The sequence below is a fragment of the Drosophila sechellia genome, chromosome 2R, assembly GCF_004382195.2.
Source record: "Drosophila sechellia strain sech25 chromosome 2R, ASM438219v1, whole genome shotgun sequence".
Taxonomy (NCBI): domain Eukaryota; kingdom Metazoa; phylum Arthropoda; class Insecta; order Diptera; family Drosophilidae; genus Drosophila; species Drosophila sechellia.
In genome coordinates, this window is record NC_045950.1 from 3,442,528 (window position 1) to 3,469,860 (window position 27,333).

General features: G+C 48.6%; 5 protein-coding genes across 6 annotated transcripts in view; 2 read left to right on the forward strand and 3 right to left on the reverse strand.

The window, feature by feature from the left end:
• The first annotated feature begins 1,032 nt into the window (after positions 1-1,032).
• LOC6607968 (protein prickle) overlaps positions 1,033-27,333 on the forward strand; it is a 59,211-nt gene continuing 32,910 nt past the window's right edge. Inside the window, exon 1 of one of the 2 annotated variants that reach the window (XM_032714144.1) lies at positions 1,033-1,109. In XM_032714144.1, coding sequence (XP_032570035.1) covers positions 1,072-1,109 — 38 coding nt within the window. In that variant the 5' untranslated portion in view covers positions 1,033-1,071. Of the gene's footprint in view, positions 1,110-21,301; positions 21,801-27,333 lie in introns of those variants that run through there. The other variant, XM_032714143.1, reaches the window with a different exon arrangement.
• Positions 1,053-27,324, forward strand: LOC6607963. Its single transcript, XM_002032675.2, has 3 exons — positions 1,053-1,109; positions 24,976-26,132; positions 26,241-27,324. Exons 2-3 carry the CDS (start codon positions 25,026-25,028, stop codon positions 27,252-27,254), a joined length of 2,121 nt encoding a protein of 706 aa, XP_002032711.1. The 5' UTR covers positions 1,053-1,109; positions 24,976-25,025; the 3' UTR covers positions 27,255-27,324.
• Positions 1,178-3,199, reverse strand: LOC6607958 (serine protease inhibitor 42Dd). The gene is made up of 4 exons (XM_002032670.2): positions 3,092-3,199; positions 1,813-2,699; positions 1,480-1,624; positions 1,178-1,413 (listed from the first exon to the last, which is right to left on the reverse strand). The coding sequence occupies exons 1-4, from the start codon at positions 3,117-3,119 to the stop codon at positions 1,292-1,294; spliced, it is 1,182 nt and encodes a 393-aa protein (XP_002032706.2). The 5' UTR covers positions 3,120-3,199; the 3' UTR covers positions 1,178-1,291.
• LOC6621289 (serine protease inhibitor 42Dd) lies at positions 3,292-4,846 on the reverse strand. The gene is made up of 3 exons (XM_002045430.2): positions 3,859-4,846; positions 3,606-3,756; positions 3,292-3,548 (listed from the first exon to the last, which is right to left on the reverse strand). Exons 1-3 carry the CDS (start codon positions 4,816-4,818, stop codon positions 3,436-3,438), a joined length of 1,224 nt encoding a protein of 407 aa, XP_002045466.1. The 5' UTR covers positions 4,819-4,846; the 3' UTR covers positions 3,292-3,435.
• On the reverse strand, positions 5,956-7,679 carry LOC6607961 (antichymotrypsin-2). Its single transcript, XM_002032673.2, has 3 exons — positions 7,563-7,679; positions 6,243-7,496; positions 5,956-6,176 (listed from the first exon to the last, which is right to left on the reverse strand). Exons 1-3 carry the CDS (start codon positions 7,576-7,578, stop codon positions 6,037-6,039), a joined length of 1,410 nt encoding a protein of 469 aa, XP_002032709.1. The 5' UTR covers positions 7,579-7,679; the 3' UTR covers positions 5,956-6,036.

Here is a 27,333-nt window from a genome sequence, read left to right on the forward strand (position 1 = left end):
ATTCTTCCCTCCCGGGATGGGCTCTTTAGCATTCCGCTCACAAGGCGCAGAAACAAAGAAAGCATTCTAACAAAGGGACGAGCGAGCAGTTGCAGTCGCGAAGTTTTGGGAGGGAGCGCGCAGCGGCCACTACAATTGCAGAAAGATATCATCGGCCCCATCTGTGCCCACTATTTGTGAGATAACCGGTATTTGGCAAGAGAGCCCCCAAAGAGCGGGAGAGCGAGAGGAACGAGTGCGCAGTGCACAGGCAGGGAGTTCGCCGTTTTTGGAGTTCGTCTTTGGGGCCGATCGACATCGCTGTCAGTCTGCTGCGCGCCTCGCACGAACATCGAACTCGCGGACGTGCGCGTGCGCGAACGGAACGCTCGAAGGCAAACAAAACGGAAAGGAACGGCAGGGAACGCACGGAAACGGAACGGATCAGCGACGGCCCCCGCGTTTTTGCGTTTTTGCGCTTTTGCGCTTATCAAGTGCCGGGAATCGGTGAACGGGAGTCCAGAAATCGGGCAGCTGTCGCGTGCAGTGGCCAGGAAAAGGAGTTTTCGCAAAATAATGAAATGCCTGCCGTCGGTGGCTGCAGTGTGGTGGCTCCGTGTGTTTCTTGAGCGGCCGGGAAATGTGCATCAATTATTTTAAATGGCCAGCAGCCACCCCCTCCTCACCCCTCGACCCCTGCGCAGTGTCCCCCACCCCGAGCACATGCATAAATACAATTAGGCCGCTAGATCGGGCCTGAGCCAAAGTTAATTCGGTGCGCGAACCAGTTTATCGACAGGCACTCCGCGAATTTTTTCACGAACGCGCCAAGAAATTTATAATAAATACGCTTAAGCTCAAATTGTTGTCAGCTGGCTCGGCTTTTGTTGATTTATGTGCGCAGCGCAGTCGGCCGAGAAACCGCAGAATAAGATAATAAATATAAGTAATGCCGAAAGGCAACTCCCCCGCCCCCCAGTGTCACCAGTGAAATACCTGTGAGTGCCAATCCAGCGACAAAGAAACCGAAAAGACATCAGCCCGTAGAACGCCAGCCAAAAGAACTTCGGATACATCCTCCGCTCCGCAAACATGGATACCCCAAATCAAATGCCCGTTGAGCTAGAAAGGTGAGTGCCACGCCGGATTAAAAAAATCTAAAATGCAACCTTTGGGAAAAACACTGGGACGTCGTCCATTCCAGTTATGAAACAAGTTGTTAATTTCTTTTGTTAAAAAAGTAACATTCATTAGGTCAATTTGCGTGTGTTTTGCGGAAGTTTTAACAAAATGATCCACCCCGTAGAGTAGCTTAGACATAAGCATAGTTGGCAATGTGTCCGATAAAGGCGATTGAGTCCTTGTACTTGATGGCGAACACAAACGGATGATCTGCCTCGAACTTCTTGGAACGCGAAAAGAGTCCTTTAAGAACTGGAATGCGGGCAAAAGTTAGTCACTTAACTGGGATCTGCATAGTGCATTTAGGTGTCTACTCACATCCAGTTTCCAGGGGTTGCTCCACGCCTGCTTCAGTGACCTCCACATTGGCCTTGTGCTCCACTGCGTTAATGAAATGGCTGACAAACATGCGGTACATGTTGCCAAAGTCACCGTCCCTCGAGAACATTGTGTGGACACCCAGCTAGTTGACGAAAGTTAAAGTGTTAGATGAAACATTATTGTTAATAGTCAATAGTTTTTTAAATAGGTGTTGCAGAGGCTGTGCAAGAATGCAAACACAATTTATCAACTGGATCATGGAGAAACCTTTCTTATTATCTCATTATCTCGCAACCACTTGATAATTCGCTCAAATCGATTCCTACTTACCTTCTTGAATGGTCCCTCCAAACCCAAGCCAAAGGTGACGCTAAACTTGGGCAGCAGCACCTCCACCTTTTGCTGGCTCATCGCTCCGATCTCGGCCAGCAGATTCTTACCGGTCAGCGACTGCTGCAGGGATCTCAGTCCATCCTTGCGATTGGGCAGGAGCAGCAGCATGGAGAAGTCGGGGTTCTGGTAGGGCAGCTCCACCACCTTGGCGTCCAGGGAGTTGACCTCGGCGTAATTGAAGTTCTGCAGCGTCCACATGGTGTCCACCTTCACGGACTGCCCGCTTCCGGTGCGGAAGGAGCGCTTCTCGGTCTTGTCCAGCCGGAAGGCCTTCTGCCAGGCGGCTGAGTAAGAAACGCCGTTCACGATCACTCCCTCGGTGCGATCATTCAGCAGCTCGGCGCGAAGGATGTCAGTGATCTTGCCATTGGTCTTGGTGGCCACCGCCCGGTTGATGCCGTCCGCCGTGCGCTTGTTGTACGGCGGGTGGAAGTCCAGCTTGTCGATGTTTGAGTCGAACTGGCGCTGGGCCACGTCCCTGAAGGAGCCCTTGTACTCCAGGTTCTCGTTGATGTAGATGTTGTTGGCCAGCCGGAAGTTGTTGTCGCGGGTCAGGGCCTGCTGGTAACTACCGCTGCGCTGGCTCACCGCATCCGCATCCCCAGGACCTAAACGCAGCCCCTGCTGCAACTCCGATGCCGTCTGACCCTTGGCCCCCACGAAGGCCAGCGCCATGGAGCTCTGTATGGTCGCTGGCGAGATGACAACATTTTCGTTCAGATGATCCGCGCCCACGGCGTTGTAAAGATCGGCAGCCAGCAAATTGCGATCGGCAGCCGCATCGTAACCCACGGTCTTGGACTGCGACACTGTCGCGAGGAGAACTAAAAGAATCGATGCGAAACATGGCATTAGTCGCAATTTGTTTGCAGGCTCCGCCCCGCCAGATGAAGCACACTTGGAGAAAAGTATAGCTTGAATATTTGTCACATCACTTCTTTTTTCGCGTGATTTGATTCACTTTTTATAAGATTTTCACACAAACAAGAGTGATATTTAAACTTGGAACCCACTTTGTCTTTATCACCAAGATAGATAGTGTGGCTACGCCGCGCTTAAGTCGAATATCAACTGACTGTAGATGTAATATATTCTTCATGATAATAAAACACCCAAAATTGTAAGAACTCTTTTGATCAACGGCCATTCAAGTGGAAATGCATTCCTGCACAGCTTTCGTACAGTGCACAAACCAGATCGCTTAATTGGGGCTTACGTAATAGGCAGCTGATGATGACAGCCATGGTCGTCACATAAATTGTTGATGGGCGTCTCCTGCTCCGCTTGATTCGCACTTGAGCTCGTCGGAATGTGAACTGAAATCTCGGCGATCGCCGAGCGCCTTTAGAGGTTGATCCAAGTCGGATTCAAACACGAAACTCAACTCTCGGGTCCCAAATACAAATACCGATGAAGTGTGTTTACAAATCATTTGTCACCTTTGGCTGGCCACGGGTGATTCTGTTTATTTCGCGGAGATTTGAGTGGGGCTGATAAGGCGATAGCCCGCCCGGCTTGAGCTAGCATTGGAATCGAGAATCGAGGTATGCCTAGAAAGACTCAGATGTCGACGATGTGGCCGGACAGCAGCAGGGTTTTGTCATTGCCGATGGCGTAGAAGAATGGGTGATTGATGACCAGGGGCAGGGCTCGTCGGAACAGATCCCCGAAGGCTAGAAAAACACGTGGTTTAGGGGGCTTCTTGGGCAGAGATTGGCGTGATCACTTACAGAACGAGTCGTCGGCGTTGCCGCCTTCCTCCTGCAGCTCCAGGAGGCCACTCTGCACCACTGCTCCCAAGGGTGGAGCCGAACTGGCCAGAATGGAGCTGAAGACCTCGCTTAGGTGGACCTCCGATGTGAATAGTTTCGCCAGTCCCAACTGCAAGGGAAATCATTTTGAGGACATTACATTTCCTACTCAAGCACAAGAATAAGTCTAATGACTGCTTCTCAACTTAAGAAGTAACAATTGTTAACTCACCTCCTCAAGCACTCGCTTCAGGTCGGAGTGGACTAGCACTCTGAGCTTGGGCAGGGTGAGGGCCACCTTGCGCTCCTCGAGCTGGGACCTCAGCTGGTGGAGATCGGACTGCGCCAGCTTCCTCTCCAGTTGGGCCAGGCCATCAGACCGATTGGGAAATACAATGAGCATTCTGAGGTCTGCAGTGGCGAAGGGCACCTCAATGAGCTGGGCGTCCAGAGCGGGCACTTCAGCGTATCTGTAGCGATGCTGTCCGAACATGGCATCCACCAGCCTGGGGCGATTTCCCCCCGCAAAGAAGTTGATGCTCTGCGTCTCGGTAGGATCGAAGGCCCAAGCCCAAGGGGCTCGGAAGGTGACTCCCGAGACGTGTAAAAAGGGCGTGTTGTGCTCGGCCAAGGACTCGAGTTGGGGGGCACTGACGAGCTCCCCCATGCTGAAGTTGCTGCGGCTGAGGAAGGCGTAGTTGATATCCTGGGCCGCGTTCGACGCACTTTCCCAGGCCAAACGGTGGCAGCCGACTCCCATTCGAGCGGCCAAGGTCTCGAATTCCTCGCGGAAGTTGAAGGTGAAGCGCTGCTGTGCGTAGAGGTCACTCAGCAACCTTAAGCGACAGCCAATGGCGGCCGACTGCTTGAGGTCGGACAATAGGGCCTCGAAGTCCTGCACCGCAAGCTTCGGGTGACTGGCGTGGGTCAGCTCCAGAGCCTGGCGAAGTTGGCTACCGTACTCCGAGGAACTTTCCGCATACAACAGGCTGAGCGCCGCCTGTACGAGCAAGGGGGAAACCACCACATTTGCATCTGGCTGGGTTAGTCCCAACTTAGTAGTTAGGCGTAGGCCAAAGCGGTAACTCGAGACACTGGCCGGCGATCTGGCCGAGAGCTCCCCGTCGACTGGAAGCGGTAGAGCTATAGCCAGGCCCACAAGCAGGGCGGCAAGTAGTCTCCAGTGGATCATGTTTTGGGAAATGCCAAGCTTCAACTAATGCTACTGTTAATGATCCAGTGGCTTACACACAACTAGGCTACGCGCTCATTCATGGAAATTCAAATTATATTGAGACATTGAGGTCATTGATTGGAGAGGTCCAAAGCCAAAGTCAGAGCACGGCAATGAAGGTCTTGGGTGATACGAAACGATTCGAGAGGCGGAGAGCTCCGAAGTTCTCAGAGAGATTCACTGGGAGAGGTAGCAAGCGATTCTATCCAGTTTTCGTTACGCGCTTGAGCAAATTTCAAGTTCGGATGCTAACTCACTCTCAATTCGACACTGCAACACAAAAGGTGCAGACAGTTTAATCGCCTCCATAATCAAATGGATGTTGAATAACAAATTAGAAATCTGAAGTTCTTATTTTCTTATTGGAGGGGTAGCTGTTGTATAGAATCATAATCCTATAATAACCATAGTGTCATTTTAATTGTAGTTAGATCATTTCTAAATGTTCCATTTCAAAGAAATTCAAGTAAGTTTGCGGAGATGTCATTAAACTATATGATGTAAGTTTTATAGGTATCTCATTCAGCAGGAGGTGCATCTTATAGATATATATGTACATTCGTTTTGAAATGAGCTATCTGAGGGAGGTCCCGTTTTTCGCGTATCAGCATTAGTTGGTACCTACTAACTACTCTTTAACACCTTCCAATATTAGAAAGAACCTTAAAATTACAGCGTAGTTTTGTTGAGTGTAGCCAACCTTGAGTTAGCGCCATTAATTATGCCCAGCTTTCAGCGGGTATTTCAATTACTCATCCCGCAGTCGTACAATTCTCAGCCTCGTTGCTCCCTCAAAATGGGTTTCCCTGCACTCCATCCTCGGTGATCTCAAGTGAGATCTAGTGCGCATGAGGAAGTTTCGCTCATTTTGAAAAATGATTGAGAAATCCGCCTTTGACAAGAGGTCGGGAGGAGTGCCGCGGCTCCCAAACGGGTTTGCCAACTTACAGAAGCGGGCAAAAACCATTCGCTGGAAATCCAGAATAGCCAACAGCCCCGGCAAACAACTGGGAAAAGGCACAATGGCTGCTCCGGATCGCCGTGCGATCGCCGCGGAATCCCAATGGTCTTATCAGCACAGCAGGGTTATCGAAGTTCAGTTTCCATAAATACAGCGTTATACTTTATTATTATTTTTCACAAATGCCTCTACTCGGAAATGGAATTTGGTTCATTTTAGACGCTCACGGGCGTGGGATACTCCACGTGACCTATGAACAGAACTGAGGTGGGTGTGCGGACGGCGAAGACGAATGGGCGGTTGGCGACGAACTCCGTGGGCTTGGGAGGCAGCGAAAGGGGTACGAACTTGGCATCTGGGAAAGAGATTGGGAGATAATTAGTCACAGGATTGGGGGGTGTTGATGGTCTTCAGATCTTACAGGAAGCTGCCGTGGCCTCTGTGCCCGCCTCGCCCACATTGATGTAGGCCTTCTGCAGGATCTTGCTCACGCGCACCGGGTGATCCAGCAACTTGGTCACCTGCGAGTTGGGCGTGAACATCTGGTGGACTCCCAGGTCTTTTAGCGGCTGGGTCATGTCCTGCTCGAACTCGAACTGGAACTTGGGCAGGCGCACAGCGACCGGCTGGCGGCGCAGACGGTGGGCAACGTAGTTGAGATCGAACTCAGGACGGGACAGCTGCTGCAGCATTTTGGCCAGTCCGGTGGTCTGATTGGGCAGCAGGATCAGCATGCTGGTGGCGCTGTCCTTGTATGCCAGTTCCAAGGCGGTGGCGCCCAGCTCGGGCAGCTCGGCCAGGCCGTACACATCGTCATTGTACATCATGGCCACTTTGGAAATTCTGCCGTTGGAGTGCTGGAAGTCGGAGGGTGATGTGTCCATGGTGGCGAATTCGTGCTCCCAGCGACCCTTGAAGTACACTGCATTCACGAGAAGCGCCTGGGTCTGTGGGTCAACGTCGGCCGGTGTGACCAGCTCCCGGATCTTGTTCCGCGTCTGGTCCATCACCCAGGCGTTGATCCTGGCCGCCGTGTCTTTGCCGTTCTGCATGTCGACGGCCTCCGTGCCAGCGCTGAAATAGAACTTTGCGTACTCATCGTAGCTGGGGTTGACGCCACCCAGCTCCCGGTTGTAGTAGACCTTGGTTGCCAGGGTCAGATCGGCGCCCTCCAAATGCATCTTGTACTTTATCACGCTCTCGAAGTCTTGGGCCACGGCCATGGCGTTCTTGCTGAACTCTCCGGCCTTCTTCAGTTCCCGGTACGTCTTCCCGTCCGAGGCGCCGTAGACCAATGCCAGCAGGGCGTGGACGGAGAAGGGTGAGAACACCACGTTCTGCTGACTCTGCGACTTAATGATCTCCTTGAAGAGCTCGGAGCTGAAGCGGTCCATGTAGCTGAAGACGGGCGGCGGCCGAGTGGGCGGGGGAGTGACCGGCTCACGTTTACTGAGGTCCACCGCCACCACATCGCTTATGGCTTCCTGATTGTTCTGTATCCACCGGTTTCCGGGCAGGGAACGAAGGCCCAGCTCCGGTCTGGGGTTAAGTTGTTGTTGTTGCTGCTGCCGCTGCTGCTGCTGTAGCTGCAGTTGTTGTTGCCGTTGCCATGCGGTGAGCTCCTGGGCGAAGGTCTGAGCCGCCAGAAGGTGGACGGTTAGCAGGAGAAAGATCGCTGTAGGAATATGAAAACATTATAGCTTTTCGCGGGCGACTCTTGGCTGGGTTTTCCACAACTCACAGACTTTGCTCGCCATGTTTCTTATCTGTTAGTTCTAGCTGAAAACCCTCTAAATGAATTTTATTCTTCCGATCCGCCGATCAGCTCGTTTTCAGCTGCGCAACAAAACTGATCTTTGCAAAACCGATCTCCAGCAGCAGAGCAGATCCGAGCTATACGGCGATTGGAAGAGAGAACCGGTCTAGAACCATATCTGCTATGCTAAGGAGAAGCGTTCGATTATCAAATCAAATCGAGAGTTCTGTGGAAGTGACTCTCCTGACTCTCTCTTCTCGAATGGGAAAAGCCCGGCTACGATTTCAATTACACAGAGAAAAACACACAATATGTTATGTGCACTTAGTATATGTCGAAGCTTTTTCCTGCACCTTTCCCTGGCATCTTGGCCCACGATTCGCGTGGGTTGCCATTCTAGCCGCCACTGGAAAGCTAAGGATGTGACTCACCGCTGGGGATTCGGTGAAGGAAACCTGTTTAGTTTCCCGTCTATTTATAGATCCACTATCTCGGTCGCTGCATCTACTCATAACTCCTGCATTTCCTGCTAACATTTCCATGCTGCCGACCATTAAATAACTTTTCCATTTTACATAACCGACCCATAAACATGGCGAGAACTAATTAAGTATTCCCCGGTGGCCGGAGAGAGCCCCCGATCTCCCGGATAAGACCCCACAGCCTCGGATTCCCTGCATGCCTAATTATGTAAAGCCGCACACGAAATGCATTTCATATCAGCACTTTTCCCCCACCCCAACCGATTCTTCCCCAATCTTGCCTGGTTTACGGTGACCCAATTGCAGTCGGCCGAATGTGTAAACATAATTTACTCCAATTAGAGTGTGGTGCCACGCCCCTCCTCCACCGCCGCCCGACAGCCCACTGGAAAGTGGGGCACGACGGAGTGCATCGCTGATATGAGTGCGACTACGAGTGCCGGGCCAGAATGCAATCGATGAGTGGAGGAGGAGTGTTTGGGAAGCAGTCTGGTTGATTGCCCTGCACCAGGTGGGCTCAGCTCGGCTCATTCCGCTTCCATTCAGCTCTGCCGCGCGTGTTTGTTCCGGCTGATATGACGTCTAGTGTTTTGCCCGATCAAACAAAGGCTGGCCCCCGACTTATCGCAGGGTTACGGAGGTGTCTCCACCCTCCACTCCGAATTGATCTAGCCGTTTAAGTGGCTGCGATCGGAGCATCCAGCTGCATTTAGGGGAATTTCCCCAGAAACACTTACGGTTGTCGACTGGCGAGCTTTATCATAACTTACACAATTAAAATCAGTACAGAATTCAGTCACTCTGCCTGCATAAATTATAGTAAGTAATACTTGAATTGTATGTATGTGGTGTTCACTAATCATTTCACCATTCATTTTGAAATTTATTAGATGAGATTCCATAGACTAGGAATTACCATGAAAGAGCTTTAACGTTGTGTATTTCAAGAGTATATTAAATCTTTGCTTCATATGTGTTTATCTGTGTTTATTCCTAGTATAAAGTATTTATTAAGTAATCTTTTGAGTCAGTCTTTGTTTTTGGCTTACTCCTTTTCATTCAGATACATTTCATTAGACTTACAAACAGATCATCGTGCCTCCGTAACTATTCCATCCAATTTGCTTCAATTACTTGGCCAATTACCCACACACCCCCGCACCTTGGACCGTGAACCGCAGGTGGTGACAACAACCGCATGGAAATATTGCAAGTTGTCACCGGGGCGATGCCTCAATTAGTGGCAACATGTTGCTGGTGCACTACGACCGCAGGAGCAGCTCGCCGCCGACTTTGGTTGCGAGTCATTAATTGGGGAGCCGCCAGAGAGTCAGGTGGTCATCAGAGGGGGGTGGGGGTATGCCAGGGGATGCAGTGCAGCGGAGGTGGCAAACGAGGAACGATTGCTGTCCGTGGGCGGCTTACACCGAAATCGCATTAAATTGCGCGTTGGCCGCACGATTTGTCCGATTTGCATATAATTATGGCGAATAAATCATAAGGCTGCCGCGTGGCCATCACAATATTTACACATGCAATTTGCATCCGAGTTGCTCTGCATCTGGCAGCATGTTGCTAACGAGCTGAGCGAAAGGCCAAGAATCGGCATCCGGGGCAGCAACAATAAAGGCGACATAAAGGAAACTTGTAATTTCCATGTGGCCTAATCATAGTCGGCATTCTTTCTTCTGGCATCGCCTTTTCCTTCCTCCTGAAGCACAGCTCGTGCATTTAGCAGCGTTTATAGAAATTGCCAGCCCCCAAACTCCCCCTTCCTTGTTTATAGCTGCGATGCACTCAGAGAAACTCTCTTTACTAATTCATCGCAAATAGTAAATCTACTAAACATGAGTCAATATCTAAATCTGCTGCCTCAGCAAAAGTTGTTAGTATATTTCTTCCACAGATAAATGTCTCAAGGTGTAGCTTCTTTTCAGAGCCAACTTGTTTCGAAGTTACTCGGCCCTCAAATCCTATTACATCCAAAGGATCTGTAGTTGCATTAAGCAATATCTCAGTACAGTACTTTTCTCTCCACCTCTGAAGAATGGACATCCGTGGCTGAAGTTGTTTAGGGGCGGGGTAATCGCAGTTTAAATTTGTACTTCGTGATGCAATCATTCTGAATGTCAGAGAGACCAGTGCCGGTTCTGTTGCTCCTTCACTCTCCACTCGTATGTTAGGCGCCATAATGGGCTAACACACACACACACACACCAACCCACGCCCACACCCACACAATCGCAGAAAGTTGAGGTCAGCAGCCGGCAGTTGGTTTTGGCCATTGTTCGAACTCCTTTTTTGGGTTGGGCCTGCACTCTGCGTGTTCTCTATTGATCTAAATTTGCTGCTTGTGAATTTGTGGCTCCTTTTCGGCGGATTTTCTGACCGCTTATCGCTGGCATTCCGCTGGCTCTGGAATCGGGCATTTGCATTCGATGCCGTCTATTTGCAGGCCAATTGCTGTAATTTCCTTATATATTTAAGCCCGGCTAATGAGCCAAAATCTTTGGCTGCCCGATCTTAGCTGGCGGCCCATGGACCGCCGTTAAATTTGTAATCAGTTAACGCTTAATTGGGGTCGCACCACGCCCCTTTTTGGCTGGGCTTGCAATGGGAAGACAATGGGGATTGGGAATCAGAAACACAGATCTGCCGGAAGAACCGCTAAGCTAACTGCTAGTATCAGCCAACCACTGTGGCATTTTGTTTAATTCGATGTTTTTACTACTTGACTTGCCAATACATCAGAGGCAGCTGAAGAAAACGAGCGGAACCCTTTCATTAGAGGAAAAACTAAAGCGAACATCGCCAACGAGACAATAATGATGAATTGCGGTATTATCGCACGGCCATACGCCGAGGAGAGGGCCAGAACCACATAGGAAACGGGAAACTGGAGCACTTGCGCACGAACAGGGCCAGGCCAATAAAGCCAGAAAGCCAGAAAGCCAGAATGTCAGGGAATCGGACCGAGCCTGGCCCGGACCCAAAGCAAATATGTAATTGGCCGGGCCGCCAGACACGAAGGTGCGCTGGTATCACGTACTCCTTGGCATCGCAGAGTCAAGCTCAAAATGCATCGACACGATGATTTATTTGCATTGCAAAGCCCAAGAACAGTACACGGCGCGAAAAAGGGGCCAGCTGGGGCTTGACTAGCTCACCATTTCGCAGGTAGTTAAATATAATTACATTTTGCCTATGGAAGGTACAGGCTAAAGTTAATTAGACTAACTGAAATCGAACCAAAAATTTGTATCTCAGAATCTGTGTAGTTTTTTTTTTCGGATTGAGAACAATGCATAATGGCAAATTTTGTAAAATAGTTTTCTAACTATAACTTCTTCTCAGTGTTGGTGGAGAGAGGGAAATCCAACACGTAGTCCCGGCCAATTTTCCGAACAACTTAATTGAATTGGGCTGTGGGGTGGTGCCGGCGTCCAACGCCTCGTATACGCAATGCCGTTCTACGTTCTCATTTGCATTTCGCATTCTACACGCACAGCCAGCCGTCCCATAGATCGACCTTAGATGAATAAAGAACTCCTACTTAACTCCCTTGGAATAATCAGACACACCCAGGCCTCCTTCACCTTTAGCATTTCGCCAGAGACCCCAGCTATTCAGCTATTCATTCCCGTTTCGCAATTAAAGTTGGACTTGTGGAGTGCACCGAGTGCACCGAATGCAACGCCCAGCACCAAAGCCTCGCCGGCGGATCCACCCAAGACAATTGCATTTGACATTTAGGCAGCTGGCAAGCCAGAAAGCCAGCCAGCCAGCGGAGAAACCAATTTCAAAGCGTAAGGGACTTGAGCCTTGAGACTTGGGTCTCAGCGCCGATTCGCTTTTGTTTCTGCTCGCTGGCTGCCATAATCCAGCCGAGACTCGATCGCTCTCCGCCTCTGGAGCCGCACCTTTGTCGGCCTGTCAAACTGGAAAACTGGCCAAGAGCACTCGCCCAGCCGTTTTGACAATTTACCACCAACTCGGTCTCGCAATCAAACTCGCCTTCGAAGTTGAGGCCCAAGCCAAAGTCGGATTCCGATTCCGATTCGGATTCGTATTCGCATTCGGACGTCTGACCATTTGTATAATTGGCATCTCTAATTTTTTGCTGGAATCCCCAGCCATTGACTTATTATGGAGCTGCTAGATAGCCGCAAGTTGGTAGCTGCTGGCTGGAAAATTCGCGATCGGCGAGCGGTTCTTGCGGCGTGAGTAATCGGAAAGCGGAGCGCGTTGCATAAATACCGAAAAGGGGCAAGCGGGGGGCATGGGAAATGGGAGAAATAGGAAAAACTGTGCGCCATAATGAAACTGGTTTTTGGTTTTGGGTCGCTCTAAGAATTACACGCACACACAGGCGGCCAGCCGTAATACCTACTATAGCGATCAGCGTGAGCCAGTGTGTTGCCATAATGCCTGTCATAAATTCTCCAAATTACCCAACATGTCGCACTTCGTTGCCGGCCAGAGCCAATGTCGAGGGGCTCTTGGCCAAGAGCTGGCTGGACTGATTGCAAATTGTGTGACAGCGGGGTCCGCTCCACGTAAATTGAATTTATGTACTTGCCCTCCGTCCGCAGTTAGCCGCAGGATTAATTGTTTGAACCAACTGGGCTTTTGTCTCAGTGCATTCGTCAGTCGGAGCAGCGCTCTCTGGCTGCTGCTCCATCGCCAACTTGACAATCGAAATTGATTTCATAACATGATCTCCAATTGACGGAAATTGGTGGCCCCGACTTCTTGCGGTCAGTGCACTCCGATCGAATCATCTGGGATCTGGATAGGAATGGGGATCGCTATCCGGATGGGGGAATCTTCACGGACGGATCTCAAATCGAGCTGGTTCCGCATTCCGCTGCTTGGGGCAATCAAAACTTTGATTTGTGTCGGTTTTTAATGTTGCGCTTATTTGCTATGCATTTGGATCATTAATATCACATAAATAATTCCTTATGGCCATTCCCCATAGTCGTTAATAGTAATACGAGTTTATGCTTCAAACTCAGCAGTGGAAGAGCTAACAAGATAGAACGCTACAATCCATTTGATCGACTATCAGATACCCATTACCCAGCTAGTGGGAGTGCGAGGCAGGATTCAAGATTTTTCGGGCAATAAAAGTAGTCAAAACATAATACGTTTATACGGACAGACAGACGGATAGATAGATAGACTCGGATGGTGATCCTACATACATAAATATATTCCAATTTATCTGAGTTTGCAGTCTATTTTAGATGACAAATGCCTCGGTTTGTTCAGTTTGTTTCACATCAAATTTCCATGGCTGCTTTATCAATAAAGTGGTCATATCTGAATACAGTCATAGTATTTCCCGATAATCACAACATAACTATACAGGATTCCCTTGATTGAAGACCAAGATTATGAGGGAAAGTTCATATGATTTATCAGGGCATATACCCTATTCCAGGGAAATCATTTCTTTGTTTCCAGCTTCTCACTGTTCAAAAGAATACTATCGCACTTCCGACTGTGGCAAGAAAAAAAGGCTAATTGCAAATGTCGAAGTTCGTTGTCTGCTGATCTATTAGCAATGTTGGGTGCATGTGTGAGTGCCAGAGTTCCAAAGTTTTTATGGGTGTGCTTTACTTGCCGCAGAGCGCGACGAACTCGTTGTAAATGGTTTCTAAACTCAACTTTATGGCCAACATTTTGTAAACTTTATTTCCCTTTGTCCACTCCGACGGACGGAAGGCACTTGAAGTTTTCGACCAAGTTGTCGGTGGCGTTCAGGTTGTTGCTAATGTTGTTTGGGATTTTATTGCTGGTAGGTAGCTCAAGTTCCTCACTTTGAGTTGTTGTCAAGGCCCACGCGCCTTCAAAAGCGGCGGCCGAAGGTCTCTTTGCATTCTGTTACCGTTTCTCGGTCTTTAGCCATCACTCGATTAAAGGTATGGATGTATGTGCACAGATACAAGCATATCCCCTGGATTTATCCCACTGAATTCGTGCGCATTACGCACATTTGCGTAACAGATTCAAGTGCGCGATATGGAGGGTCTCGAGTGCGAGGCGAACTCATCGGGAGCGAGCAAAATGAAACAACGAGGCGATGGCGATGGCGATGGAGTCATGGAACTGTTTTCGAAAACCCTTGCCAAGCCGCTGGCTTCGTTGTACTTGGCAGCATTACGCAGCAATACAAGTTTTCAAGTTTTCAAGTGCCCACGGAAAATGAAACACGAAGTCCATAACTCCTGAAAGCGAGATGTTTTCTGTTTCGTATTTGATTTGATTTGATGTTGGCGCGTAATGAGTTAGCAGAAGTTTTTTGGGCTGGGGCTGGCAAACCAGTTTCTCTTCCCCCCGGCGGCGAATAATTTTTTCCAATTTAAGAATTAACTGTGCTTTGATTAATACTCGATTATTCCCAGCACTGCATGCGTCCGTCCATTATAGAAGTTCCTCCGTCGGCTGCTCTCCTCTAATGTGTTAAATGGGGCTGGACAGTGGTGGAAGTGATGGAAGGTCCAGGATGACTGCAGCAAATTGCAGGAGTTTTTGTGTAATTTATGAGCACTTTTATCAGCTAATTGGCCTAATTACGCCGCAGTTTGCTCTGAGGACAGCACAAATAGCAGCCAGGTCGCCCGGAGTAGCTGGCAATTCACACTTCCGCGATTCGTCCACAGTTTGCTGATGCTGCTGCGCCTGGCCAACTTGCAGCAGCAACATCAACGGCAAACAACAAAGGCAGGCGGCTTCGACAGCCGACAGTTTGGGATTCGAGAGTCAAGAGTCGCCGTTGCAAGTTGCAAGTTGGCAGTTGCTAGTCGCCGGGCTCAAGAATCGAGTGCAGGGAATGGCACCCAAAGTCAGCTTGGCCTGCAGTGTGTCTGCTGCCAACATCGTGACTAATTACATGCGACATAAAATGAAAGAAACGGCCCAAAGTTCGCTGGGCGCCGGAGGGGGCCTGGGGATCTAAGCATCCAGGTCGTATACGTAATTGAAGAAAAAGTATCTGGAAATTGCCAAACAACAGCAACGGCTGCAGCAGCAGCAGCAGAAGGAGCCGTAATTGGCTGGAGCAGTTGCAGTTGCAGTTGCCGTGGCATCCACATCGGTGGCCCTGTGCGGAGTACAGTAACTTGACAATTCAATAAAACCTGGCCTCCGCTGACAATCGCTGCTGACAAGTCTAATAATCAGCTTTGTGCCGCCATCGTTGTGTAATTTGAGAAATGTCAAAACCCAAGCCCGCTAATTGAAAGTCGCCTTCCGTTCTTTTTTGGGAGGTTCGTTAAATCTGCATCTGCTGCGTTGCTGGATACCGATTATTTACGAGTATTTCAAGAGCTGGCCACGGAAAACGGCAACTGCTGCCCGGGTTCTGGTTTCTGATTGCTGGATTCTGGATTCTGGACACTGGATTCTAGCTCGAACGCCCACAGCATGCCATCGCCATCTGCTGAAGTTGCATTTTCAGTTGCCACACGAAAATAGCGCAAAGTAGTGCATCAATAAACAATAACAATGCTTTGCTGATGCTGCTGCTGCTGTGTTGCAAGGAAAACAGGAAAGCCGAGCAGAAGTAGATCTGGTGGCTGGCCACATGTGCGGATGTTGCAACTGCAGCCGCAGGCGAGCAGCAGCCTGTCAATAAAAAACAGAAAACAGATAGGCCGTGAGGAAAATGGAGGAAAACCGAAAAGCATGCTGAAAGCAAAGTGCGGCGGTGGAAAAAACATGTGCAAGCTGCAAGTTGCAGTTGCAGCCCGCGGTTAAGTGAAAGAAATCGCTGCCAATAGCGGAAATATTAGCGTTTACCGCCCGATCAGCGGCCAGATCTCAAGGGGTGGGTGCGGGCGGGAAATCTCAAAGGAAAGCCCCTTGGCCCGAAAAGACAATGTGTTTATTATTGCATTTGGCCGCGGGCAATTGGGACAGGGGTACGGATAGATTGGCAGGGGTGCGGAACAATGGCGCTGAAATCATGCAGAATATGGAAAATACTTTTGAGTAGAGCGATGTCGACCTATCTGGCTAATTTATTTATTAAACTTGATTTTCTCGTTTCCCGCTCTCGAATCTGTAACAAGATCAGCGCGATAAGATTCGAATCGCAATCAAATAAATGGTTGGCGTGTTTTCGTGTTGTAGAACTGAAATCATTACGGTGTAGCCAACATTTTAATATGAAATGTAAGCGATTTGATCACTTAATTAATTCGTATACTAAAGTATGTATGCATTAAATCCCATTGATAGCCTGGTATAAACTGCGGCAAGAGAATAACTCCATCTGCTCGATTTCAACTTCCAACACCAATGGCATTTCATAGTTCCCTACTCCTCCTGCTTGAGTTCCAAACTTCATTCTGTGCCTCGGGGCGATCCGGAACTCCAGTGCCTGAAGTGTGCTCGATTACATGTCACCCCAAACAGGGCAAATCAATGCCATCCTGGGCCTAATCCAATTGTCGCTGAAAGGGCCGAAGCCCAGCGATATTTGGAAAACTGGAAGGCAACATCAAATGCCTTGACATGGCAGCGAAACAACAGCAACAAGATGAGAAGGCAGAGTCAAACCGATTGTGTTAAATCAAATGAAGCATAATTTTGACTCAATTTATTTGTGTGTGTGTGTGAGTGGGACTGCAGGCGGTTTTCCCAGTTAACTCATCCAGTCCCAGTGGATCGCTTAGCCTGTCATTCCATCACCGAGTCCACCCACTCCCGCAATCTCAGAGGGTTGCTCTAGTCTGCCGACTTTGATGGGAGCGGACAGGACAGGACAGACAGGACGGGCGATTGCCTCGGGTACATCATATTTCTATTAATGACTTGCATATTTATGAACCCAAATCCGGAACTCGTACACCCCATCCCTTTCTCCTTTCCCCTTCCCCAGGTTAGAGACCCAACCCATTCCGAATGGCCTGTGGGCTGTGTTCCGTTCCGAAGTCGAAATGAGTGCAAATAAGCTGATTTTAATAATAAACAAACACGAGCACAAACACAAATAGGCATCAAATGTACTTGTAATCCATTTGAGTTTTGGTCTTGGCCGCCGGCGATGACTGAGTCTACATGGATACTCGCCGAGGCATATATACTCGTACTCGTATTCTTAGTAGACCGCCTCAAGAATAGAACGTTTAACTGGAACTTACACATGGCTTCCCATTTCGAAATGCTCGCTTTCATTTGCGTTCGCAGCTACTTTGATGTGGTTCCCTGGCCACGGATTTCGTCAACATGTGGCTCCGGCCAACCGGGCGTGGAAGTCTTTAAATAAACAACAACATGACTGGCTCTAGGAAGTTGCCAAACAATATGCTCCACATTTGCATATGCTCGTGCGCACTTTCAAGTGCTCCCTCTTTTTTGGCAACGGGAGTAACGACCCAAGATCGGCTTACTCTTACTCACCAAACAGCAAAAAAGTGGAGTAGTTACCGCCAAGTGCATGGAGCTCACTCTCTCTGCTCGGTTTTATGACCGCTTCTGTGTGGCCTCATCAACTCCACCGGGTTCCCACCACCTCAGACTCAGACAGGGCCTACTGCGAGGAAGACACAACAATGGCCATATCAAAGTCAGTGCGACTACTAATAGCGCTCCATAATGAAGTGTTAAGAAATATCAGACAACCCGCTAATGAAATACTCAACTGAACAGTTTCACCCGGACCAGGAACCATAAAGTGACTACAAGAACGAGACGAAATTGTAATTGAGCTGGTTCCTATGGCCCTGATTTCGGGCCTACAATTCATTTGCCTTTTTGATAATGATGGGAAACAAGAGTGGTATTGTCGTTTCACAGATTGAACTTCGCGATGAGATGGCTCTGTGCACTTTTGAAAATACGTTGACAAAATGTGTCAATCGAAATGTTAACAAAACTAAACTTATTAAAATGTAACTATTATATATATGAATGAATAACACATGTGAGAAACTAATTTAATTTGCCCCCACATCCGATCGATTTGTAGTGCAGCCATCTAAAAGTTAAAGTTGCAATGCAACAAAGTACGACCAAATTTGGTTAGCCACCCCGAAAATAGTCACAGCCCGTAGTCCGTAGACCTGTCTAGCAAATGGAATTAGGAAATCTTTTCGCCAAATCCAACAAATCATGTTAAAGCCGACCCAGCGGACTGTGGGTGTGTGTGTCTAGTTGGGGAGAACGCCGTCGGGCAGAATGTTTACACCGCTCTCGGTTTTCCTGTTTTCCAAACTGTGCGGTCCGTCTGAAGTGGAGGTGGGCGGAAAAGGGGCGGTGGTGCAGCAAGGGTTGCGTGGGCGTATTGCGACTTTATCGAGGGTGGAAAGACCCATCGAAGGCCGCCAGACGCCCAGGGCATAAAGTTTATATAATTATTTTTATGCCGACTCTCATAACTGAAGTGGAGCGTGTGTGGGTAGACTGAGAAAAATTAATGGATCCCTTCCATTCCTTCGAGTAAAAGATCTTAAAATGAGTCACGATCACAACATGTCTTTTTCCATTGTAAAAGCTCATTTTTGTGAAAGAATAGTTTGAATATGACTGCATTTGTTTCAATTTAATTAGCAGCTTATCAGAGAATAGATATTTAGATATTTAGTAGATATTTCTCGCGGTGTGTCCTTGTCTCCTGGGGATGTGTCAGCCCTTTTCTCTTGACTGAACCTTTCGACTTGCTAACTATGTGAGTTATGCAATGAATAAAATTAAATTACACAAATGTCATTGGCTGTGATGTTGCTGATGCGAGAGCTGCTCCCAGCAACATGTTGCTAATGACAGCCAGGACTCACACTCGCAACCCCGGCAGATGCATTTTAATTAAAATCCTGAAGGAGGGCTCGCTTTAATCTAAAGTCCTGTATCCAGAACGGAAATTGTGTGCGGCTGTTGAAGTGTCGGTTGTTATTGCTCCACCGCCACCCACGACGATCCACCCACTCCGCCGGCGGGTGTCCTTGTACGTTTGTTGTCCTGTCTGCAGGGTTGATTTGGCAAACGACGCAATTTGTTGTTGTTTGCGACATGGCAGCATGGTGGGTCAGTGGGTGTCGAGTCCCGCGGAGAGTGGGATGTTTGCACATTAAATACCGTAGCGCAGCCCAGCGAGCTTTCACTTTTCCTGCACGGGCAGAGGGAGAAATGTTTAAACAAATATGTTGTCATTGGCAATGAAAAGTACGCAAAGAACGCCATGCTCTTGCAGAGTTTATACACTTAGCTGAAGGACGAAGAAATTATTATATGCTAGAGAAGAAAGTGGATTGAAGGTATCTTTAGCAAGAATATGGATTACTAATTCTAAAGAAATAGAGCAAAATGACATCTTAAATATGCATTTATTTGCTAGTAATTCCAATTCAATTGCTTTTCCTATTTTTAAAACACTTTTATCTAGGCACATGAGCAATAAAAAAAACAACATCTTTAGCTTTACAGTAGCTTGTGAGTGACTTCATTTCTTTTCTCCCTGTGCATTTATGCATCCTGTTCCCTGGGGCCTCGTAAGTGTTGCCAAGTTGATTGCTTTGGCCTGCATTTTGCGTGGGGGACAGCCTAGAAAGTACAGTTGCCTCCGGCCAACTCTTTCGTCTTTCGAATGCTTAATTGCTGGCGAAAGCTCTTCTTCACCAACTGAACGGGAAAGGATGTCTGTCTGTGTGTCCTGTTCGGAGAATGAGCGGCATATGAAATCATAAAATTTAACGATCGCCAGAGTGTCTGGCTGGTGCTGCCCACGGGGGTGGTTTTTGGGTGACCAGCTACCACCCAACCACCTCCCATCCACCACCCCTACCACCCAACTAGCTCAGCTGCTCGGCACGTGTTCAAATTACCGTGAAGACGCTTAGGGGTGAATTCTCCAATGCAGCGACAATAGCAGCAACAACAGCCGGCAGCCAAACGACATTCAAATTGAGTGAGTGAATTAAAAAACCTGGCAATCAGCAGAGGTCCTGGCGAGGAAGCGAGAGAGAGAGCCTGAGAATCCAACTTGAGAGAGCCTCTGTTCCTCTCAGCGAAGTGCGTTTGTAGCAAAATATGAGCATACGTTCGAGCGCTCGCTTCCTTCCGTCCTTTGTTCCTTTTTTGGGGTTTTTTCCCTTCTCTTCGCTTCGAGTTTCCTTTTCGCGTGTGTGTGTGTGGATGGCAAGAGCGAGAGTGTGTGTGAGAGGTCACGGGGATCGTGTCTGCCAGACATTTACGGTTATAAGTTTCAACTGAGCACAGTGGTTCGAATATTATTTTATTAGACTCGAAATTTTTAAAGAGAAGCAGTACTGCTGGTATAAATGTAGATCGCATCATGCTCATTGATTACATACTTATGCTTCTTTCCCTCTTTCGCAACAGCTCTGAATAGGTTTTTACTTAGAATTTAGGTTCTATCAAAGAGATTATTTCCATTGGAGGGATTAATCAAGAATCTGTTAGAACAACGCATAATCTAATGTGGATAATAATCCATCGGTGGATTATTTGTTCTCCTCACTTGCGATGCCTTGCACCACAGTTCGAAAACGTTTTTCGAACTTTAAGCCCACTCTCTGGAGCACTTTTCCCGTGCTCACACCGCCTCAACCCCCCTTTTGCACACCTCGCTACATAATTTCAACAATATGCGAGTATTGAACGTGCACCACCCCCTCCCCTCACCACTTGCACCACCACAATCTAGGAAAACGAAATCAGACATAAAAACATTACATTGCAAACCCTTATTTTGCTCACACACTAAAAATAGGAGGAAAGGCGGGCGATTCGAAGGCGAAACAGCCGAAAGTGAAACTGAAACTGAAGCGGAGAAATCGCAGGACTCAAGGACGCGGGGTGCGCACGGGGCGAGCTCTCTGCCATCGACAAGGGATGCAAAAGCGAGTGCCAGATATTAACCCTCCGGTGGATGTGTGTGTGTGAGTGTGCGGCAGAGGTGTGTGTGAAAGTGGCGCAGTATTGGTGAGCCTTTGTGCGATGTGTTTGGGTTTTCGCCGTGCTTGTCAATCCCGTCGTGCCAAAACAAACGCAACGAACATTTTCGCCGATTAGAAGCAAGAACCATCCGTGAGTGCAACGCGAGCGGACGGATCCGCCGATTCCTCGTGTATTCCGACTTATCCCGCTGCTGATAAGTCGCCGCGATTGCGTCAGTTAGCTATAATTATTCATTAATTGGAATCGGTGTCGAGGAGCTATCGCTAATTCCCGGAATCTGTGCCAACGAGATAGAATACCACTCGAGTTTTCTTCAATCTCTTCGCCGGTCGACTTTGTTATTGTTTGCCGCTGCTTCTTCCTCTTTTTTTGGGGGGAATAGTTCTTTGTGTTTGTGCCCGTGTGTGTGAGAGCCTGCCAGAGTGTGCGTGCGTATCTGTGTCTGTGAGTCAGCGCAAATGGCAATGCGCATCTTTGTTTACCCGCAAAATCCAGGGCTCTCATCGCGGAGAAGTGCCAGTGAAAGCGGCGCCAAAATCTTAGTCTAGTGCTTTTCTTCTGCCTTTCCGGCCGAAACAATGAACGATTCGACCGATAATTTGCATGCCGACTGCGACGGTCGAGTCAGCAACAACAACAATGGCAGCAGCAACACCAACGACGGGCCCAACAATGACGTCGACTCCGACGAGGAGGTCATCGAGGGCATGGCGCTGCTGGAGGGCAACTACCAAGTGCTGCGCCAGTGGGTGCCGCCCGCCCCCAACTATTGGGATGCGCCCCCCAAGGCCATCATCAAGTCCGCCGAAGTCAGGTAAACAAGCGAATGAGTCCAAGCAGCGATATGCTGCGTGCTGCGTGCTGTATGCAGCATGCAACACTGCGGCAGCAACATCGCGACACCAGCAACATGCTTATGCAATTAAGAGTGCAATTGGCAACGCTACATTTGGCGATTGCCTTCAATAAGTTTTAATTAAGTGCTTCGGGTTTGATTTGACAGCGCATTCCATTTGCTGCTCACAAATTGCACAGCAATTAACTCAAATCAACTCTTTTCAAGTCTGGGTTCGAGTTTGAGTCTGCACTGAGCGAATTTGGCCTTGAATTCAGTACATGTAAAGGGCTCATAATATACTACCCAAGAAGCTAGTTTAATATTTACTTTCCCGATGCAAAATACATTTTTTTATTTCCTACAATATAATACTCAAACTTGGGCACTAAAATTATTTCGGTGCCATAACTCTTAACTTATATTGCATTATAGGAATGCATTTTTACGATAATCGAGAATTTATCAAGAGACCCAAGATTTGAAAATGACATAAGCGATTTTTTTGTGGAACTCAGTAGACTTTTTTGCAGTGGCATCGATCTTAAGACTCGATTGCACCAGCGGACCGCTCTAGCGGTCCAAGACGGCGGCAGCACTTGTCGCCACGGCACTATTCAATAAAAGTGCAGTTATTTGTAACGCACTTTTATGGCCACACATGCGATGCGAACCCGCACGATTGGATCGTTTTGGACCGGGCGGGGCGGTTCCAACCGCCTGAGCGAACAAGTCCCGTGCGCGGCCTATGGAAATCTCAATGGATTTGGCCTCGGCGCTTGACAAACAATTTTCGCGTCCTAACCACTGCAATTCATTCAATAAAAATTTGATTTTTATGGGCGTCATCAAATGCGGCGAGTAACATTTTCATGTCGAGCAGAAACTAACCGAATGCATATAAATTTGTTTTAGTACCTTGAATACCCTGGTTTTTTCATTGTCAGGGGAGTATTAGCTAACTGAACGCATGCAAGTTGAATCAAATGTATTTTTTACCCAGTATTTTTTTCGGTTCGGCTGCTGCTTAACGCAGATCAACTTTTTTTGTGTGCCCAAATTTAGAATTCTTAATTGATGATGGAAAAAATGTCCTCATTAAAGTGTAATATATGAGTACCATGATGAATTGCTTTAAGATTTAATATTAATAGTTAGCTCCTTACAATGTTGGCTTGAGTTGAAACCTTACCACTGCGAAGTATCTATAATCGAAAGCGATAATAAGGTCGGACAGGAAACAACTTCTATTCAAATATATCTTGCATTTAAAAAGTTAAGATAAAGCTAGGCGATGTTCAGCAATCATTTATGATACCTCTTTAAGAAAGCTATTATTTCTTTCTTTAGGGCGACCAGAAATTCTATTTATTTGTTTTCCAGCGGATTCCTTGAGCTTGCTTACACGAAAGTTTTTGCATTGATAGCGCACAAGCAGATTGTCCGGACTTATTTGTCTGACAATCCGCCTGCCTCGCGATCTCTGTCCGTATGTCCATCCGTCCGTTCGACTGTCCGTCCGTCTGTCCGTCTGCGTGCCTGTCCGTCCAACTTCACTCAACGAGCGCCACAGTTGGCGTCTGGGTCTCGAGTTGCTGCTGTTGTCTCACTGTCAACACCAAGAGGTATGCAACATGCGGCAGCGCGGAAGGAGGAGCAGTGGGATCGTGGGGGCAAGAGTGCCTCCGTCGCAGTCGTTGACAACTGCAGCATGAGTCTGCGGAATTGAGTTGCTGTTGCTGTTGCAGCTCGCTGTTTACTGTTTGCTGCCTGTTGCTGGCTGGCTGGTAAATAATAAATGCGTTGCTCGGGAGAATGCGAGATGGGAAATCAAAATGCAAACGCTGCCAGATTTTTTGCTGGATCCACTTGAGGCGGCAGCAACAATGTCCCCCGTTTCGGCATGGCTTCGTTTTGTTTTCCTCCGCCGGGCCGTTAAGTGCAAATGCAGCAGTAGAACAAGCGGCAGCAGCAGCGGCAGCACGGCATTGTTGCAAGTACGAGTATCTTTTGCACGTTCTCAATATGCATTTCTGAATTACAATATGTTGATTGCATTTCGCCGGCACGTAGACGGAACACATGCACTCCAGGGCTTCCAGCCGCCATAATAATGATGAGTATTGAAATTGCCAACAATGCAGTGCATTTCCGCAGCTCCAGCCCCCCAGCCCACTGCCTTTTCCACTATCAGTCCCTACTCGGCTTCCTTTTCTGCGGTCTGGTGGCCTTTGTTCTTGCCAGGATCCCTCTCTTAGCGGTTCGGGCCAAATTACTTTATACTCCTGTACGGTTCGTTGCCAGGGTAATTGATATGGCTTTGTTTCGCTCGGCTGTTTCTGTGTTTCGCCCTTTTGTTGAGCGGAAAGTTTGTTTCTGGGATGGAAAGCCGCCAGCCGAGAAACCTCATTTCGCTTCTTCCTCCCGAAGGCGGGGTAAGACGTGGTAAATCCCTGAACACAACATTCAACATACCACCCCCGACCACGAAGAGCTCCTGCCGACCTCCTGGCAAACCGCAGATGACATAATTAATGAGCCTTTGAACCGTCCATAAATACGGAATAGTTCATATTCAGTTGTTGTTTAAGTTGCACATGACTTGTGTATAAATCAATTTACTATTTCTCCTCTTCTCGTTTCAGGTAAGTTGATATACGACAACCAGGCGACTCCTTTCTCTTTGTTGGCCGTGCCAGTCACAATGGCAACATCAACATCAACAACAACTCCCAGCAACTTTTTGAATTGTGTGAAGGCGGCACGTCAATGTCATTGGGACTTAAGGTAAATGGCGAGGGAAATTCAAATTCGAACTCCAGAAAGCCGGGCCAACTGCTTGGGCGAAAATTACGATGGCTTGTCACACGAGCCGGGTTTTTCTATTAGCTTTTTCGGTGGAACTATTCGGTGGGGATTGTTAGCAAATTAGCACAACAGAAAGGCTCATAAATAGCAATTTATTTGGAAATACCTATAACTTTGGATTTTTACCTGTGCAATTTTCGAAACTAGTATGGTACATGATCCAATGCCAATGAATTTAAAGCTCCATATTTATATAAACAGAGGCTAGACTAAAACTAGGGTGCTTTAAATCAGGATGGACTAAGCGTGTTCTGCCAAAAAAAACCTTATATATTTAAATACACAGCTGTATCATACATTAACCCGAACGCATCGAATCAAAAAAACATCAACAAAATGAGGCCCACGCAGCACTCCGTCATAAACTCCTTGGGGAAGAAGATTTCAAACCAAACTATCATCGATTCGCACTCCAACAAACATAACTTCATGGATATGGAGCAAGAGGAAAAGCAGCCGGAGCATATGTACATGGCCACCCAGACCGTGGAGGACATTCTTAATGAGGTCCTGTGCATGCAGAACTTCCAGCAAAAGCAGTCGGACAGCGACCTAGATCAGTTCTGCCACTCGGAGAGGTCCAGGGATCGGAAGCCGGGCGATGATTTGGACATGGACCCGCGACTGCGCAGCTGGAACCGCGTGCTGCAGGAGCGTAGGCGACTGCAGGATCGGATCGCGCGGCAGACGGGTAAGCGGGCCGAGGACGTGCTCTTTAACCGCTCGGCGACCATCGACGAGGCCAACAAGCGGATGATCCTGCGCGTCCTTGACACCGCAGACCGGTCGCGACCTCTTGCTCGCCTCAAGGACAATGTGACCTTGAACTCGCTGAAGCCGCGCTGCGATCCCCATCTCTGCCGCGAGATTAAGGAGCTGTACGCCGCGAAGCCGCAGTTGCAGGAAGTGGAGTTCGTCGGCCTGCCGCAGGTCACCCAAAAGGAGCTGGCTGCCACCCGCCTGCATTCCCACGAGATCGAGAGCCAGTGGCAGCGCTCCCAGGTCTTGGGCGAACGACTTGAGGACAAGAAGCACTCTATTCGACAGGTGCTTGACTTTGCGCCCGATCTTAATGGGCTGCAGGTCACGCCGACACTTGTGGGCTCGTCCACTAAGAATCTGCCGATCATCAAAATCGACGAAACTTCCCTGTCTATTATCTCCGGGAACTCCACTCCGGTAGAGGAGGAGGATTCGGAGTCCGATCTGCTGTCCATAGAGGGGGAGGTGAGCGACAGCTTTCAGGAGGCGGTACTCGAGGATATCACAAAGGGAATTGTCGAGAGTCAGGACCTGGATGACGTGAAGGACATACAAGGTCTGATGATCAACGGGGTGCTCCTTGATTACCGCAATCCTGTCGGCGCCATAAGCAAGAGCATCAATATGCTGCTGCAATGTGAACCATATGAGCGCGTGGTGAAGATACTCTTGGACATTCAGGTAAACTGGGGTTCAGCTTCATTGGGTTATCATATTGTGCCTTTTCTGTTGGGACATTACTAAATATAAGTACGAGGACATACTTGCTAACACAACGACTTTCTGTAGAATCTAAGTCCGAAGCTGGTGCATGTCTATTGGCATAACAAGAACCGCTTGCGATCCGACCGGCTGCCCTTGAACTCCGAGATGGTCTTCGACCGCAGCGAGTTCATCCTGGAGCCACAGGGTCGCCGCATCATCCGTGTGATGTTCCAGCCGAAAAAGGTGGGCCTCTTCACGCAGCGATGGCACGTGAACTTCCAAAAATCGCCCTTCTGTGGCACCCGCCGCCTGGACGTCGTTCTCCAGGGTCAGTGCACCATGCCCGTTCCGTTCCAGAGACGTCTCGAGGGTCACCGACAGGTGCCCCTAGATAAACAGCAGGAATTGCAGGCCCAGGGCCTTCTCCAAATGCAGGCCAGCCTGGCTCCCATTATCGAGAACCCGCGACCATTGTGTCCCTACCAAAGACACCTTGACGAGCGCGAGGTCTTTAATGCCCAGAACTTCTCTTATCGATGCCAGCGATACGAGGATCTGGAGGCGCTCAAGGACTTATATCAACTGGTCAAGAAGCCACGCGATAGACCCTGGGACTTAAGTATTGAGACCCTGCGTCACTTTATTGGCAAGCAGGAGAGTCGCTTCCTGCGCGAGAACCTGCACAACAAACTGGTTGCTTTGCTCCAGCCGATGAAGTGCAACAGGTGCTCAGCTTATCCCTTACTGGAACACAATACGGAGCGGGATAGATCCCGCTTCATCTACGTGCGTGGCACTATCGCCAGCAAAATCGACGAATGGGAGGCAATGGTTTTTGGACTGGATGAACAGTTCTTCAAGCTAGAACTCCTCCACTATCTAGGCGAGAATTCTTCTCTTCCGGCCGCCGCAGAACTAGGCCAGAAGAACCGCCAGCAGGGTCCAGATGAAAACGAAGAAATGCAGATAGTGGAGAAAGTCTCGAAGAGAGTGAAGGCAAGCAAGTACCTCAAGGACTCCCTCTACATGCACACCTACAGTCTGCTCTGTGATGCTGCCGAGGACATAGTCTCCGTCATCGAGAGCACCGCTGATTAGCATTCACACCACTGATATAGCCTTTCGCAGTTTTGGTCATATTTTTTTTAAGTGGCAACACCCAAATGAAATAAAAAAC

What these genes read in the sequence shown, in the direction of transcription:
- LOC6607963 (XM_002032675.2), top strand. Translation starts at nt 25,026, where the DNA reads ATGAGGCCCACGCAGCACTCCGTCATAAACTCCTTGGGGAAGAAGATT. An exon ending in AGATACTCTTGGACATTCAG is followed by an intron (nt 26,133 to 26,240) that starts GTAAACTGGGGT and finishes GACTTTCTGTAG; the next exon opens with AATCTAAGTCCGAAGCTGGT.
- LOC6621289 (XM_002045430.2), bottom strand. Translation starts at nt 4,818, where the DNA reads ATGATCCACTGGAGACTACTTGCCGCCCTGCTTGTGGGCCTGGCTATA. An exon ending in TGAAGCGAGTGCTTGAGGAG is followed by an intron (nt 3,757 to 3,858) that starts GTGAGTTAACAA and finishes TTTCCCTTGCAG; the next exon opens with TTGGGACTGGCGAAACTATT. An exon ending in CAACGCCGACGACTCGTTCT is followed by an intron (nt 3,549 to 3,605) that starts GTAAGTGATCAC and finishes GTGTTTTTCTAG; the next exon opens with CCTTCGGGGATCTGTTCCGA.
- LOC6607961 (XM_002032673.2), bottom strand. An exon ending in AGAGGCCACGGCAGCTTCCT is followed by an intron (nt 6,177 to 6,242) that starts GTAAGATCTGAA and finishes TCTCTTTCCCAG; the next exon opens with ATGCCAAGTTCGTACCCCTT.
- LOC6607958 (XM_002032670.2), bottom strand. Translation starts at nt 3,119, where the DNA reads ATGGCTGTCATCATCAGCTGCCTATTAC. An exon ending in TGGAGGGACCATTCAAGAAG is followed by an intron (nt 1,625 to 1,812) that starts GTAAGTAGGAAT and finishes TTCGTCAACTAG; the next exon opens with CTGGGTGTCCACACAATGTT. An exon ending in GCAACCCCTGGAAACTGGAT is followed by an intron (nt 1,414 to 1,479) that starts GTGAGTAGACAC and finishes CCCGCATTCCAG; the next exon opens with TTCTTAAAGGACTCTTTTCG.